Genomic DNA, 17,456 nt, shown 5'->3' with positions numbered 1-17,456 from the left:
CCAGCAAAATAGCTCACTTGGCTAGTGTGCCGATTTGCCTGATACGTGTGTGACCCAGGCTTGAGTCTGGCCCTAGACAGTGAAGGGAGCCTCAGTGCTGGGGCTGTTTTTTCCCCTCTCTGTTTTCTGTCTCTACTTAAAAAAAACAAACAAAGAAAGAAAAACTGTTTTCTTTGACTATATTGCGATGCTTGTGTGACACTGATGTGTTTATTAATATGTATAATCTATACACGTAACTATTAGTGAATACAAATAGAACAAGTAAAGATTTTCCAATTTTATTTAAATGAGTTCAGATAAAACCTCACATTGCCTGACTTGCTTACTTTAACGGTAGAGGCACAGCAGAATGAAGGTGGACACAGGTTGCCGGAAAGGTTGCCGGACGCCTCCGAAATAAGATCCCAGCCCCCGGGACCTGCTGAGCTCTGACCGCAATGCCATATTCTGACCTCAGAGTCAGATCAACTCAAGCTGTCAAATCTCCTAAATCTCTCAGCCCTGAAATCTATCAGCAGATGCCCCCAATCTTCAAAGCACACAGGAGTTTTCTACAAAAGAAGCCTTGAGAGAAGATGGAACACACGTGTCCCCAGGACAAGAACTCAGGTTCCAGCCCCCGCTCCCCACCCGCAGGGGGGACTCTTGAGGACAGGTGCAACAGGTCTACAGGTGTCTCTCTCCCTCTCTATTTCCCCTTCCCCTCTCAGTTTCTCTCTGTCCTGTGAAGTCAAATAGAAAGAAAAAGAAAGGGGAAAATAAAATCCTAAGATCTCTAACAATGCAAAAGCACCTATGAGACACTGGGTGACGTTCCTGCTGGAGTCGGCCAGCCCAAGTCAGCCTTGCTCTGAGGCGGCTTCAGAGCCCAGGGTGGCGGTTTCTCTGGGCAAGGCCTCCCCGGAGGGTCCCAGCTCCCCGGGCGTGTCCTCCTCCTGGTCTGGTGCCGAACCTTCCCCAGGGCCTGTGTTCTCCGGAGTGCCTGGCTCATCCCTGAGGGCTGGGGCTTCCTCAGGGGCTGCCTCTGGGCCCTCGCAGGTGAGGCCAGGGCTCACTTCCGGGGCTTCTCCCTGCACCGTGTGGGGAGCCTCGGGCTCAGGGTCGGCGCTGAGCTGCCCCACCTGCTCCTCCACCTGCTCGCCTGCTGCCGCCACCCTGGGACCCAGACTGGCCTCTTCTGCGACAGCCCCTGCTGCCTCTGGGTCTTCTGCAGCCTGTGCCACCTCTGCTCGCATGACAGCTGCTTCAGGGGCTTCCAGATGTGCCTCGTCGGCCTCTCGTCGGCCTCCTCCCCCTTCTCTTCAGGGGCTTCCAAAGGTGCCTCGTCGGCCTCCGCCCCCTTCTCTTCTTCACCTGAAAGATGTTGGGGAAACACGGGGAGATGACTTTGTGTTTGTTTAAACTACAATGAACTAAGACAGATGTTTCTGTGAGGATACGAACTGGTGTTCAGGGTCGACTGTGGCGTGGGAAGGGCAGTGTGTACTCGCTTTTATGTGGAGACAGAAAGAGGAGAGATGTCTCTGTACGGAGTTAAGTTTGGAAAGACACAGGATTGGAGGAGTCCAAAGACAGGTGTATTTTGTCTCTAGAGAAGGACAAAAGTGGAATTCTGCTTTGCTGTAGCCCGTCTGAGGCCTGCAAGGACAGGAGTGGGTAGGTAGGGGGTGTTGAGAGGGTACTGGGACCCAGCCCACAGTGGTGAAGGACTGAAGATGGTGGTGGGGGTGGTGTGTAGACACCTGCCCTGGAAAGATGAGAGGCTGTACCCACATGGCAACAACTACCTTATTAATCATTATTTACCCAACAAATCAATATACAATAACAGTAATAGTTACTATAGTGATAACAACCCCAGGGCCTGTTGAGCTTTACAAAATTCACTTCCCAGGACCAGCAAAATAGCTCGCTTGAGCAGTGAACTGCTCTGTCATGTGTGCAGCCCAGGCTCAAGCCCAGCCCTCACTACAGCAGAGGAAGCTTCAGGGGTGTGGTCTCTTCCTCTCTTTGTCGATACCCAAAAAGCAGACTCAGAGCAGTGAAAGCCAAATGATGACAATCAAATCCATGAAAAAGGACTTGAAGGCAACACGGGTGTGCAAACATGGCCTTCTGTAGCTATTACAATCAGCCTTCTTATGACTATAGCCAATAATGCTAATTGATAACATTGTCTCTTTCTTTTCTATATTTTTAAATAATTTTTATATTTATTTATTTATTTCCCCTTTTGTTGCCCTTGTTTTTTATTGTTGTTGTTATTGATGTCATTGTTAGATAGGACAGAGAGAAATGGAGAGAGGAGGGGAAGACAGAGGGGGGAGATAAAGAGAGACACTTGCAGACCTGCTTCACCTATGAAATGACTCCCCTGCAGGTGGTGAGCTGGGGGCTCAAACCAGGATTCTCTACACCGGTCCTTGTGTTCCACGCCACGTGTACTTAACCCGCTGTGCTACTGCCCGACTCCCTTCTTCAATTTTAAAGAATTCTTTATGAGTGTGAGGGAGAGAGAACCTGAGCATTGCTCTGGTGCGCATGATGCCAAGGATTGAACTCAGCACCCCAGGCATCAGAGTTCAAAGCCTTCCTTCTCTGTTGCAACATCTGATATATATATATGTTGCAACGTATATGTTGTTTTGTTATTGTTGTTATAGTTATTATTGTTGTTGTTATTGATGTCATCATTGTTAAACAGGACAGAGAGAAATGGAGAGAGGAGGGGAAGACAGAGAGGGGGAGAGAAAGACAGACACCTGCAGACCTGCTTCACCGCCTGGGAAGCGACTCCCCTGCAGGTGGGGAGCCGGGGGGTTAAACCGGGATCCTTACGCCGGTCCTTGCGCTTTGCGCCACCTGCGCTTAACCCGCTGCGCCACCACCTGACTCCCTCAACCTCTATTTTTATTCTTGCTATTGCTCCTGCCAGGACTTAGCTGCCCTGAGCCAGCTTTTTCAGATAAAGAAGAGACAGAGAAACAGAGGGAGAAGGGAAGACACCACAGCACTGAACCTTCCTCCAGTGTGAGGGGTAAGACTACTGCCTCTGCCTACGAGTCCTGGTGACAGTGATTCCTGAAAATGCTATTAGAGCCAAGAAGGGCAGAGCTTAGTTTCTATGTAAAGATTGTATATACTTATTAATGAGAAAGGAAGAACCAGACATCACTCTGGTACATGTGCTGACAGGGATCGAAATCAGGACCCCATGCTTGAGAGTCTAATGCTTTATCCACTGCGCCACTTCCTGGACTATGACAGAGCTTGGTTTCTAGTACCAGGGATGAGAGTGTGGCAGGTCTTTTTTTTTTAATCTGTATTTCTTTTATTTTATTTACTTTATTTTATTACTATTCTTTATTTTTAATATTTATTTATTCCCTTTTGTTGCCCTTGTTGTTTTATTGTTGTAATTATTGTTGTTGTTATTATTGATGTCGTTGTTGTTGGATAGGACAGAGAGGAGGAGAGAAAGATAGACATCTGCAGACCTGCTTCACCTCCTGTGAGGTGACACCCCTGCAGGTGGGGAGCCGGGAGCTCGAACTGGGATCCTTACGCAGGCCCTTGTGCTTTTTTTCATTTTTTTACCAGAACACTGCTCAGCTCTGGCTTATGGTGGTGTGGGGGATTGAACCTGGGGACTTTGGAGCCTCAGGTATGACAGTCTCTTTGCCTAACCATTATGCTAGGTACCCCTGCCCTGTGTCAGGACTTGTGTCCAGCATGTATAAGTCCCTGGCTTCCATGCCTGGCACCACAGAAACAAAGAGGAAAAAAGATAGTATGGTCTACAGTAAGAATCTGTTCGGTGCAGCTGGGAGGAGGTGGCCCAGTGACTAGAGCACTGGACGCACAAGCATGAGGTCCCATGTTCAACCTCTAGCACTGCATGTGCCAGTGTGACGCTGACCTTCCTCCCTCCCTCCCTCTCTCCCATTAACTAGTAAATACTTCTTTGAAATAAATTGTTTGGCATCTCTGGGGTCTTGCACATGCATGATTTCACTGCTTTGGGCAGACTTTTTCAGCTAGAGAGAGAGAGGAAGGGAGAGACAAATACCACAGAACCAGAACTTCCCCCAGGGCTGTGGCTTCCCTGTGATGCTGGGGCTTGAACTTGGGCCTTGAGCATTATAAGGCAAGCCTCCACCCAGTGAGTGACCTCTTCAGAAAGTATGGGTCAAGGAAAACAGCTTCTGCCTGCTTGGGGCTCCAGGTTTGATCACCAACACTGCCATATGCCAGAGCTTAGCATTTCTGTCTTTCTTGTAAAAATTAGTTAATTAGTTAAAAAAAATTTTAAAAAGAAAAGGGAAGCAAATAACTTAAGGTATGAGCTATGGGCAGGGTAGATAGCATAATGGTTATGCAAAGAGACTTTCATTTCATGCGTGAGACTCCAAGGTCCTAGGTTCTATCCCCCACACCACTGTAAAGCAGAGAAGATCAGTGCTTTAGTGAAAATAATAATATAGGGGGTCAGGCGGTAGCGCAGCAGGTTAAGCACACATGGCACAAAGCGGACTGGCATAACGATCTCGGTTCAAGAACCCGGCTCCCCACCTGTAGGGAGGTTGCTTCACAATCAATGAAGCAGGTCTGCAGGTGTCTATCTTTCTCTCCCCCTCTCTGTCTTCCCCTCCTCTCTCCATGGCAGGGGCCAGCCCCGGCAGGTTATTAAGGTATCCTGAATGATGAGGGGCATTGGCGAGAATGAGCTGTGAGACATGTCAACTGCTTCAGGAACAGGAGAGAGGCTCTTCTGCTGTGTGCAGGCAGAACTTATAGTCTCATAAGGCTTCGATCACTAAAGCAAAAATCACCAAGGGATAGATCATTAAAACAAAAATCACCAAGGCTTTGGTCACTAATACATATGTCACCAAGGCTTTGATCACTAAAACAAAAATCGCCAAGTAAGAACAGCACAGGTAGGGAACACCTCCTTGCTTTGTGGAACATTCACATTCCAGGGGCACTTTCCTCCCTAGAGATCACATCACAGTTTCTATGTATTTTGTTATCCCTGTGCCTGTGTGCTAGGCAGATGTCCTATTGATTAAGATTAATATTCTACCTGTCTGTTTATGCCGTCCTCTTGCCCCTACGCATCAGAAGCTGTGGTCCATAGAAAGTTCAAGCTTGTTATGTTTCTAGGGGCCTTAAACAAATTGAATAGGGGGGTCGGGCGGTGGCGCAGTGGGTTAAGCGCACGTGGCGCAAAGCGCAGGGACCGGGGTAAGGATCCCGGTTCGAGCCCCCGGCTCCCCACCTGCAGGGGAGTCGCTTCACAGGCGGTGAAGCGGGTCTGCAGGTGTCTGTCTTTCTCTCCCCCTCTCTGTCTTCCCCTCCTCTCTCCATTTAATAAAAAAAATATATATATATAAAATAAAAAAAATAATAAATAAATAAATAAAAAGAAAAAATAGAAAAAAAAATAAAAAAAATAAAAAAAACAAATTGAATAGCCCATTTTTAAAATAAAATCTGTTCCATTGTTTGATCAATGAGTTTTGTTTTATTTCTTACTGAGAAGGCAGCAAGGTGGTGCTGACCTGGTCACCCTCTCCATAAAGTTAAGCTAGCTGGAATCTATCTTCTGTGTATGTTCGCTGTGTGACCTAGGTTCTCGTGTGCTATTCCTGCATGAGGAAGTGGGAGCATATGTGTTTAACCCGCTGTGCTACCGCCCGACTCCCCTTTTTTTTAAATGTTTATTTATTTTCCCTTTTGTTGCCCTTTTTTTAATTGTTGTAGTTATTATTGTTGTTATTGATGTCATCGTTGTTGGGTAGGATAGAGAGAAATGGAGAGAGGAAGGGAAGACAGAGGGGGAGGGAAAGATAAACACCTGCAGACCTGCTTCACCGCCTGTGAAGCGACTGCCCTGCAGGTGGGGAGCCGGGATTCTTATACTGGTCCTTGTGCGTTGCATCACCTGTGCTTAACTCGCTGTGCTACCACCCAACCCCCAATAAATCTTTTTTTTTTTTTTAGGGAGGGGATGAGCTCAGTAAACAGGAGTGCTCTTCGCACACAGACAGACATGTGGTCTTAGCCAACACCGACACAAAAATGAGCTTTCTGATCCTCCCAGGAGGGAATGTGAGAGGCCAAGCTGCTGAGCCAGATGGCTGCTGTGTGATGCCAGCCTGGGCAGAGGCACGCCAGGTCCCCACACATAGTAGCCAGACACGCTGGTCAGCAGGAGAAACGCTAAGCCTCTTCATTGACCAAACGCACTCAGTCAAAACGCATCACACTGTTGTGTAGGTTTGGGGAGGGCTTGTCTTTTCTGAATAAACTCCAGCCCTGAGCCATTCTGGATGGAGTTAGCAAAGAAGCCAAAAATACTGTGTTCACTGCAAGATGAAGAGGGTGGGAATCTGCCCCTCAGGGGGAATCAGCAATACACTCCCTTTACCTTGATGCAGATGTAGCTCTGCTCTGGCTTTTTCTTTCAGACTGGTCATGTGCACAGGGTGCTTGGCTTGGTCTGAGGTGATGGCCTTGAAGGTCTGAAAGGCAAGGTGTGCATAAGTTTACTGCTTCAACTACCACGCTCACCGTGCCAAATCAAAGGTGTAGATAATCCAAAAACAGAAAGTAACACACCTGTTTCCTCTTCTACTACCTCCTGTAGCCTTTGTCAAAAAGTAAAATGCGGGAGTTGGGCGGTAGCGCAGCAGGTTAAACACCCGTGGCGCGAAGCTCAAGGACCAGCATAAGAATCCAGGTTTGAGCCCCCGGCTCCCCACCTGCAGGGGAGTCGCTTCACAGGTGGTGAAGCAGGTCTGCAGGTGTCTGTCTTTCTCTCCCCCTCTCTGTCTTCCCCTCCTCTCTCCATTTCTCTCTGTCCTATCCAGTAACAATGTCATCAAGAACAACAATAATAACTACAACAACAATAAAAAAAAAAACACCAAGGGCAACAAAAGGGAAAATAAATAATTTAAAATTTTTTTAAATATTTATTTTCCCTTTGTTTTTGCCCTTGTTGTTTTATTGTTGTAGTTATTGTTGTTATTGATGCCTTCGTTGTTGGATAGGACAGAGAGAAATGGAGAGAGGAGGGGGAGACAGGGAGAGAGAAAGACAGACACCTGCAGACCCGCTTCACCGCCTGTGAAGCGACTCCCCTGCAGGTGGGGAGCCGGGGGTTCGAACCGGGATCCTTATGCCGGTCCTTGAGCTTTGCGCCACCTGCGCTTAACCGCTGCGCTACCGCCCGACTCCCTAAAAATTTTTTTTAAAAGTTAAGTAAAATGCTTGAAAAAGACAAACAAGTGCTCTAACAGGAATTAAAGAGCACTGAAATCAGACAGGCCGGCAGGTGAGCAGGAAGAAGACAACCTGCGTTAGCGTCAAACTACTCTGAGAGGCGGCGCTCAGAAATATCCTCTGGAACCTATCCCAGTCATAGGGGTTTCTTTTCTTTTCTCTTCCTTTCTTTCCTCCGTTGGTCATCTCTGGGGTTTTACTGCTCTGGACTGGTTTTTTAAAAAATAGAAACAGAGAGGCAGAAGGAAACAGAGGGAAAGAAACCACAGCACCAAAGGTTCCTCTAGTGTCAGGAGGACTGAGCTCAAACCTGGGTCTTCAAGGGCAAAGCAGCACACTACCCAAGTAGGCTATTTTTCTGGCCCTCCAACATGAAAAAACAAGTTACTTTATCTTCTCTTAATGAACAAGATAGAACCTAAGACCTCTGGACCTCGGGCAATAAAGTCTGGTTTATCTAGCATGGTGCTGCCTCCCAGACCCTTGCAATATGAAAATATATGTGCGCTGGCCGGGGAGGTTGCCCAGTGGTTGGAGCGCTGATCTTAAAAGCATGAGGTTATGCACCCCAGTCGACGGTCCAGTGCATAAACCATAGGACACTTGAGCATGAGGTCCTGAGCTTGATCCCAGAATTGCTGTATTGTGACTTTCTGGTTTTCTTTCTCTCTCGTTAATAAGTAAGTAAATCTTTTAAAAAAAATGTTTAAGGACTTCTGGCACCTCGAGTGTTATGGAGGAAGAAGAACAGAAAGAAGAAGAAGAAGAAAAGGGAAAAGAAGACAAAGAAGAAGGAGAAGAGGACAAGGAGGAAGAGGAAGAAGAAAAAGAAAGAGGAGGAGGAGGAGAAGGAGGAAATGAAAAGATAAATGTGGCCTGCCTGTGGGTTACTTTTAAAATAATATATTGAAATAAGCAAACTTCTTTTAAGACAGAGACTTACACAGTATCCACCAGCGCTGACCGTGACCCCCACCAGCACATAGTAGAGCATGTTGGACCCAGGTGGCCCAGGAAACTTGTTAGATGACATCCAGCGAAGTGATGCTAGAAAGCAAGACTCAGGCATGAGTGGCTGTCCACAAACTGCTCCCAACAACTGTATCTGGAGGGCAAGATTCCTTTCTCTGCAACCCAGGAGCCTATTAACATCAAGAGGATTTTAACTTCAGGGGATACTGGATGGCAAGGCAGGGTGATAATCCCACTTGACTGTTTTGTACACTCATCTGCTAAATCCTGAGGAGACCTGTCACCCTGAGGACAACTGGAAGCAACTCGGTGTTCTAGAAGGAGGGCAGGCGTGGAAAAGGAGCAGTGGTCAGAGTGCCAGCCCGTTTTCACAGAGAAATAAGGGGGGGAAAGTGCATTCACTGTTGCCTCTCCATCACAGGGCACAGTGGGGAAAAGGAGTTTTCCAAAACAAGAACTAAATACACTTGCAATTTATATGTCACATGAAACATTTACATTGAAATGCAATGGACTAAAATTCTATCAATGTCGCACACATGTGGGTTAGGAAGAAACTTTAACATAATATCTAAAGTCAAGTCTTTAACATGGGCAGACAGAAGCTTTTTAGAGACCAGTATTGCAAGTAGGTCAAACCTAAACTAGAAGCATAGCATTGCGCACACTAGTAGAAACAGATAAAGGTGGGGCTGTGAGATGGTGCACCTAGTAGATTGCTCATGTTATAGTATACAACGGCCCAGGTTCAAGCCCCTGGTCCCCACTTGCAGGGGGGAAATCTTCACGAGAGGTGATGCAATGCTGCAGGGGTCTCTCTATCTCCCCCTTCCCTCTCAAGTTATCACTCACTTTCCAAAGTAAGTAAATAAATATCTTTGAAAGAAACATATTGGAGTCAGGCGGTAGGTAGCACAGCGGGTTAAGTGCACATGGTGCAAAGCGCAAGGACCGGTATAAGGATCCTGGTTCATGTCCCCGGCTCCCCACCTGCAGGGGAGTCGCTTCACAGGTGGTAAAGCAGGTCTGCAGGTGTCTATCTTTCTCTCCCCTTCTCTGTCTTCCCCTCCTCTCTCCATTTCTCTCTGTCCTATCCAACAACGACGACAACAATAACAACTACAACAATAGAACAACAAGGGCAACAAAAGAGAATGAATAAATATTTTTTAAAAAGAAACAGATAAAGGTAGTAGTAAATATTCATGTATTGACTTTTTATTACTTTGAATGTACATGACAAAGGAGGCACACTAGCCAGGTGAACTATTCTGCTGGTCCTACTGTAGAAAGTGAGACCTAGAAGAGGGTGCAGGCAGCGGTGCACCTGGTTAAGTGCGTGTGTTACCAAGTACAAAGACCCGGGTTCAAGCCCCCGGCCTCCGTCTGCAGGGGAAAGATTCACGAGTGGCAAAGCAGTACTGCAGGTGTCTCTCTGTCTTTCTCTGCTTCCCCAACTCCTTTCTCTCTGTCCTATCAAAATAAATAATTTCTAAAAAGCTAGAAGGTTCTGAAAGTTCATATAGCTCCTAGCCACCCACCCAGGGTTATCACTGGGGCTCGGTGCCAGCACTATGAATCCACTGCTCCTGGCGGCCATTTTTCCCCATTTTATTGGATCCAACAGAGAGAAATAGAGAGCGGAGAAGAAGATAGAGAGGGAGAGAAAGACAGACACTTGCAGACCTGCTTCACCACTCTTGAAGTGACCCACCTGCAGGTGGGGAGCCGGGGTCTCAAACCAGGATCCTTGCCTGGGTCCTTGCACTTTGTACTAAGTGCTTCACAACTTTTGAAGCATCCCCCTGAAGGCTTGAACCTGGGTCCTTGTGCATGGGCAGATGTGCTCTCTAAGAGGGTGCACCCCTTGGCCCCCCTTTTTTTTTTTGCCTCCAGGGTTATAGCTGGGGCTCGGTGCCTGCACTATGAATCCACTGCTCCTGGAGGCCATTTTTTCCCTTTTGTTGCCCTTGTTATCATTATTGTCATTGTTGTTATTGCTGTTGTCATTGTTGGATAGGACAGAGAAAAATGGAGAGAGGAGGGGAAGACAGAGAGGGGGAGAGAAAGATAGACACCTGCAGACGTGCTTCAGCGCCATGAAGCGATGCCCCTGCAGGTGGGTGGGGGGCTCGAACTGGGTTCCTTAAGCTGGTCCTTGCGCTTCACGCCATGTGCACATAACCCGCTGTGCTACTGCCTGGCCCCTGCCCCTTTTCTATTTTAGAGATAAAAAAAAACAAAACAACAACAGAGGAACCCTGGAGGTGGCACATTGGCTTGAGCGCTGGACCTGGAAGCATGAGGTCCCTAGTTTGATCCCTTGCATAGTGCCCAAGTGAGATGCTCTGGTTCACTCTCTCTCATTAATAATTAGTTTTCATTAAGGGGGTTCATGGTTTACAGTACAGTCAATGACACATAGGCACAAGCCCTTACCTCCCCAGGATAGGTGTCTAGGTGTTTGGGAATACTACTTTTTAAAAAAGATTAAGCTGTAGGAACATTTACTAGCCAATAAGCAAATACAGAGGAGCACCAGTACTGCCATTGGCGTTGCTGGAAGCCCCGAGGCTGCAGAAGTAAACAGAGGCCCCAGACCCAAGCTGCTCTGAAGGGACACAGGTACAAATGCTCCTGGACCAGCAGAGCAGTCAGACAAGGGCTGAGACAGATGCAACCGAGATGCAAAGGCAGCAGGAAAAGCAGTGAAAAGACTCAGCTAACTCTGAGCAAACTCTGGCTCAAGGCAGCCGTCACATGGAAGCAGACAGCCTCAGCTTGCAAGGCAGTCAGAGCTTGTCAGGTAAAATGGGAATGGACCAGAAGTAAGAGGCGTGAATCTCAGTGATTTGATAGTGCCTGACAGGGAGAGGGTGGGTGTGGGATCGCTAATGTTCCTGATGTGCCCTGGACAAATCTGACAAGACATTTGCACTCTACATGATTCTGTAGCAGCAACATTGGAAAGATTTTTTTTTTTTTTTGTCTCCAGGGTTATCGCTGGGACTCGGTGCCTGCACTACGAATCCACTGCTCCTGGAGGCTATTTTTTCCCCTTTTGTTGCCCTTGTTTATCGGTTTTGTTGTTATTGCTGTTGTCATTGTTGAACAGGACAGAGAGATGGAGAGAGGAGGGGAAGACAGAGAGGGACAGAGAAAGACATCTACAGACCTGCTTCACAGCCTGTGAAGCAACCCCCCTGCAGGTGGGGAGCCAGGGGCTCGAACCAGGATCCTTGAGCCGGGTCCCTGCGCTTCCCACCATGTACACTTATCCTGCTGCACTATCCCCGACCCCCTGAAAGGAGATTTTACGCATGGCAGCAGCTAAAGTGCTGGACTTACAATCAGTCAGTAAATAAACCTTTTAAGTTTTATTGCTCTTCCCTTTTGCTGCTGTCACCGAAGCTCCTGCATCTCTCTCTCTCTTTAAAACAAAACAAGTAATATATATATATATATGTATATATTTTTTATTTATTCCCTTTTGTTGCCCTTGTTGTTTTATTATTAGTTATTGTTGATGTTGTCATTGTTGGATAGGACAGAGAGAAATGGAGAGAGGAGGGGAAGACAGAGAGGGGGAGAGAAAGACAGACACCTGCAGACCTGCTTCACTGCCTGTGAAGGGACTCCCCTGCAGGTGGGGAGCTGGGGGCTCGAACCAGAATCCTTACAACGGTCCTGGGCTTTGTGCCATGTGCGCTTAACCCACTGCTCTACCGCCCTACTCCCTAAAATATATATTGTTAAAACACCCAGGGCTGAGGAGATACAATAGTGGTTATACAGATGGCTTTCGTGCTTGAAACAGCGTGACTGCTAGAGCATGGGCTTGACTGCCTGAGGCTCCCGGTTTGATCCTTAGGACCACATGTATGGGAGTGGTGCTTTAGCTTCTCAATCTCTCTCATGTAAAACTATCTCATATGAAATAAATAAAGTAAATCCTTTCTTAACAATATTTTATTTATTAATGAGAATGATAGGAGGAGAGAGAGAAAGAACCAGACATCACACTGGTACGTGTGCTGCCGGGGGCTGAACTCGGGACGTCATGTTTGAGAGTTCAGTGCTTTATCCATTGCACCACCTCCCAGATCACATAAATCTTTAAAAAAAAAAATTTTTTAAATGCTTTCATGCCTAAGTCTTCAAGGTCCCAGGGTCCATCACCCTGAGCCAGAGTTGAGCTGCGATCTGGTTAAAATAAAACATTTGTTGGGGGTGGAGGTGGGCGATGGTGCTCCTGGTTGAGTGCCTGCAGGTCTCTCTCTATCTTTCCTTCCTCTCTCAATTTCCCTCTGTCCCAATAGGAAAAAAAAAAATCTGTTGGATTGGCAAGAGAATGCATCTGTCTTGCTATATGCAAGTTGGAACCTAACCCACTCTCTGGAGGAAGCCTCTGTGTCTTTCTATTTCTCCACCTCCCTCTCTCTCTCTCTCTCCAGAAGTCGGCCCAGGGCACTACATCCCCAGGGGTGACAGAAAATACAGCTTTTATTACACAGGAAGTACATCTCCCTCATAGTTCTGATATACATATCAAAAGGATTTTTAAAAATATTTATTTATTTCCTTTTTTGTTGCCCTTGTTGTTTTTATTGTTGTAGTTATTATTGTTGATGTCGTCATTGTTGGATAGGACAGAGAGAAATGGAGAGAGGAGGGGAAGACACAGAGGGGGAGAGAAAGACAGACACCTGCAGACCTGCTTCACCAACTATGAAGCGACTCCCCTGCAGGTGGGGAGCGGGGGCTTGAACAGGGATCCTTATGCCAGTCCTTGTGCTTTGCGTGGCCACCTGCACTTAACCCGCTGCTGACTCCCATCAAAAGGATTTTTAAAAAATATTTATTTATTTATTTGTTCCCTTTTGTTACCCTTGTTTTTTTGTTGTAGTTGTTGTTCTTATTGATGTCGTCGTTGTAGGACAGGACAGAGAGAAATGAAGAGAGGAGGGGAAGACAGAGGGGGAAAGAAAGACAGACACTTGCAGACCTGCTTCACCGCCTGTGAAGCGACTCCCCTGCAGGTGGGGAGCCGGGGGCTCCAACTGGGATCCTTGTGCTCTACCACTGCTGCTCTACCACCGCCTCCCAGGATTTTTTAATAGGAGGAAAAGTGTTAGGGATTTAAGTATTTGGGAAACTACAACTACGCTAAAATAACTCAAAATATTCAATAAAATTAAATAAACAGATTTTAACATGCTTATATTATATACCACCAATGGGCATACATTTTGCAGAAGTATATTTACTTACATGGACAATACCTACAATGTGTGAAATTCGAAGTCATAGCAAAATAATCTAAAGAAACTTATCAAAGATTTGTGGAGGCAATGTACACAGGGGGAAAGGCAGGGGTGCAGAAGACTAAATGTAATATACTAAAATGCAAACAGTGGCACTGGCTGGGGGCAGACTCCAGGTGAAGCGACTCCCCTGTAGGTGGGGAGCCAGGGCCTCAAACCGGGGGCTTGAACCGGGATCCCCATGCTGGTCCTTGCAATTAACTCACTGTGTTATCGCCTGGCCCCCAACTATTTTTTCTTTTGCCACAAGTTAGAGATTATTTGAAATATGTGCAACTACAAAAACGTGTGTGTGTGTGTGTGTGTGTGTGTGTGTGTGTGTACACGCCAGAAGAAATCCAGCATGTAAATTAGGTCACTCCCCAGGCTCATCCTTGTCATCCCCTCCCCCCACCCCAGGCCTCTCAGCTGTCTCATCAATTCCAGAAGCTTAAAATTAATGTCCTCTATGGGGGTCGGGCAGTAGTGCAGCGGGTTAAGCGCACATGGCACAAAGCGCAAGGACTGGCAAAAGGATCCCGGTTCGAGCCCCCAGCTCCCCACCTGCAGGGGAGTTACTTCACAGGGGTGAAGCAGGTCTACAGGTGTCTGTCTTTCTCTCCCCCCTCTGTCTCCCCTTCTCTCTCGATTTCTCTCTATTCTATCCAACAACAGCAATGGTAACAACAATAAAAATGACAACAAGGGCAACAACACGGGGGTGGGGGGGGGATGGCCTCCAGGAGCAATGGATTCGTAGTGGAGGCACCGAGCCCCAGCAATAACCCTGGAGGCAAAAAAAAAAAAATTAACGTCCTCTCCTACTTCATCAGGAAACAAAAGTGTTCTATCTTTCATGGAGAAAGATCAAGGAAGACGGGGCCACGGAGATAGCCAAATATCTTCATTCCTGAAGTCTCAGGGTCCCAAGTCCATTACCCCTGCATCGCCAGACACACACACACACACACACACACACACACACACACACACACTTTCTGCTACTTGACACAAAGCTCTTCACCAGCATTTTAAGAGAAAAATGGGGCCAGCTGAGCAGAACTGGTCTGAGTGGTGTGGGTATTGTTACTCTAACAAAACAGCTGGCCTGGACAGGCTTCCTGCTCTGCTGTGTGCCACTCAGGCCCCAGCCATGCCCGCAGCACTGGGAGAAGCTTCTGTGCTATGGAATCTTTCTTCCTTTCTTTCTGTCTCTGTCACCCCCCCACACACACACACACACACATACACACACCCTTCTGTCTTTCTACCTGAAAAAGAAAAGTCAGCCCTGAATGGTGAGGCTCCTGTGATGACAGGGAGAGACAGTCAGACAAGATAGACACAACAGACAGACAAATAATACCAGCTGGACATACTTTCTTCCTACTCCCTCTCTACTTTGCCATCACAAGCCCTGACCAAAGTGGAAACAAGTAGCCCATGGCATTTTCCACAGGAGTCTCTCTCTCTCTCCCTCTACACACACACACACACACACCCCTTCCTCCACTGGAATGCACACTTGGTACTAAGGTTATCTCATCAGACTTTGAAAGTGAGGAAGGGAAGTGAAATACTAAGAGCTTTCCATGAGAAGTTCCAGAGTTGCCCACCTGGGAGGCTCCGAGTGAAACAGACAAGGGTGGGGTTATGAGCACAAGGGGCTCATAATGGAGGGAGAGCGGGGAGAGCTCAGTGGTGTTCTGAACAGAAAAAAAAATGAGGGGATTTATATGCCAGCTTCCTCCTAACTACACTCCCCTTCCCCGTGCACCCCCAGATCGGGGTGACAGAGGACCTCCCCATCCAAGGCAGGACCGCTCCAGGTGTAGCCTCAGCCTCCATGGTCATCCTGCCCTGGCCGTGGGGGTGGGGGGGGGTCTCTGCCAACGGGGAACCGGCCAGGAGGGTTCGCCAGGGTGGGTATTCGGGGGGGGGGGGTCCCGGCCTGCGGGGCTCGGCCAAGGAGGCTCAGCAAGGGGGCCCGGGTAGGGGACTCGGTCAGAGGGAGCTCTGGCAGGGAGGTCGGGCAGGGGGTCCCCCGCCAGGGGGTGCTTGGCCAGGGGGCGCCTGGCCACCCCCGCGGTCATGCTCGTCCTACGTCTACGAAGCTAGGGGAGCGGGGTCCCCCTGTGCGCTCTGGGCCCTCGGGCCCAGTTCGCAGGTGGGAAAACTGAGGCCCCCTCGCCTGCGGTCCATCAGGATGCGGACCCCGGAAAGCAGCCTAATTGGGATTCAGAAGCTGCGCACAAAAGGAGCCGGGCACCCCACCCACCCTCAAGCCTGCGGGAATTTGGGGGCGCCTCCCCTCTCCAGGTCCCGGGACTCACGGTCCTTGCGGAGGGGCGCGGGGCCGGGGGGCGCCCGCAGAGGCAGAGCCAGGGATTTGGAGACCGCCCTGCGCAAGTACATCGCGCCGCCGCCTGCAGCCACTGCCCGGGAGCCGGGGAGGTGGGAGCCGGGAGCCGGGAGCCGGGAGCCCGGGAGCCGCAGCCCGGGGAGCCCCGCCCCTCTCCGCTGTCCTCCACCCACCCAGGGGTGGACTCTCCATACAGTCCCACCCCCGGACACCCCAGCACCCAGGTGCGCGCACCCGGGAACCCAGCACCCACCCAGGTCACCGATGGCCGAGCACACCATGGAGCCGCCCCCCTCCTGTCCGCCTGGGCTGAACAGGCTGGTGGGGAGTCTCCTGCAAATGAGGTGAGGAAGGGGGACCCCAACCCGGTGTCCTGGGGCGTTGTCCAGAACAGGCAGAAACCGCCCACCCCAGACATGGGGGGAATCTCCAGGCCGATCAGTGACATGAAATAAAAACTCACCCAAGGCTGTGGGTCCGAGCACTGGGTGTGTTTCAGTGTTTCCATCTCGACGGAGAGAGGCTCGGTTACTCGGCGCCCCCAACCCACCCCATTTCAGTTCTTGGGCTGTGGATGCGCCAGGTCTCAACGCGAACCCTCCTGTGTGCTTAGGCTTCTGCGCGCACTTGGCAGCTTTGAAAGCACTTTCGCCTTTGTTAGCGCCTTGAATTCTCCTTTCAGCCGGGGAGGCAGGTGGTGATTACTCCTTTTTAGCACATAGTGGGGAGGGCTGTTCAGGGCCAAACTTCTGAGTTAACAGTTTTCTAGCTTCAAATCCTCTTGATTTGCTACAACTCGCTTGCTGTTCACCCGTTCGTTACTTGAATAACTGAACATGAACTCAGTCCTAATAAGACTTGACACATTCTCCCAGGTTTTATTTAATTTTTTGGGTCACCAATGGGTGTTCACCACTCCAGGCTGACTTTTTCAGATAGAGACAGAGGGGGTTAAGCATACATAGTATGAAGTGCAAGATCCCATGCAAGGATCCAGGTTAGAGCCTCAGGCTCCCCACTTGCAGGGAGGTCACTGCACAAGCAGTGAAGCTGGTCTGCAGGTGTCTTTCTCTCGCCTTCTCTCTCTCTCCTTCCTCTTTCAATTTCTCTCTGTTCTATCCAATAAAAATGAAAATGGCCGGGAGTCGGGTGGTAGCCAGCGGGTTAAGCACACATGGCGAAAAACGCAAGGACCAGGCGCAAGGACCAGTGGTGTAAGGATCCCGGTTCGAGCCCCCAGCTCCCCACCTGCAGGGGAGTCGCTTCACAGGCAGTGAAGCAGGTCTGCAGGTGTCTATCTTTCTCTTCCCCTGTCTTCCCTCCTCTCTCCATTTCTCTCTGTCCTAACGACAACATCAATAACAATAATAACTACAACAACAATAAAACAAGGACAACAAAAGGGGAAATAAGTAAAAGATTTTAAAAAATGAAAAAAAAAAAAAAGAAAGTGGCGGCCAGGAGCAGTGGCCTTCTCATGCTGTCCAGCAGTAACCCTGGAGGCAAAAGAAAAGGGAGAGCTGTAA

At 48.7% G+C, this 17,456-nt stretch overlaps 1 protein-coding gene across 1 annotated transcript; it reads right to left on the bottom strand.

Moving 5' to 3' along the window:
* Positions 1–265: 265 nt before the first annotated feature.
* MGARP (mitochondria localized glutamic acid rich protein) lies at positions 266–16,054 on the bottom strand. Its single transcript, XM_007523763.2, has 4 exons — positions 15,902–16,054; positions 8,237–8,340; positions 6,437–6,530; positions 266–1,356 (listed from the first exon to the last, which is right to left on the bottom strand). Exons 1-4 carry the CDS (start codon positions 15,981–15,983, stop codon positions 1,055–1,057), a joined length of 582 nt encoding a protein of 193 aa, XP_007523825.2. The 5' UTR covers positions 15,984–16,054; the 3' UTR covers positions 266–1,054.
* Positions 16,055–17,456: the final 1,402 nt, after the last annotated feature.

Source organism: Erinaceus europaeus, chromosome 19 (assembly GCF_950295315.1).
Source record: "Erinaceus europaeus chromosome 19, mEriEur2.1, whole genome shotgun sequence".
Taxonomy (NCBI): Eukaryota; Metazoa; Chordata; class Mammalia; order Eulipotyphla; family Erinaceidae; genus Erinaceus; species Erinaceus europaeus.
Note: the sequence above shows the minus strand (reverse complement) of the source record. Positions and strands in the feature narration are given on the sequence as shown.

Coding starts and splice junctions, on each gene's coding strand:
- MGARP (XM_007523763.2), bottom strand. CDS start 15,983: ATGTACTTGCGCAGGGCGGTCTCCAAATCCCTGGCTCTGCCTCTGCGG. Junction 6,531..8,236: donor TCAGCGCTGGTGGATACTGT/GTAAGTCTCTGT, acceptor CTTGCCTTTCAG/ACCTTCAAGGCCATCACCTC. Junction 1,357..6,436: donor AGAGCTACATCTGCATCAAG/GTAAAGGGAGTG, acceptor AACATCTTTCAG/GTGAAGAAGAGAAGGGGGCG.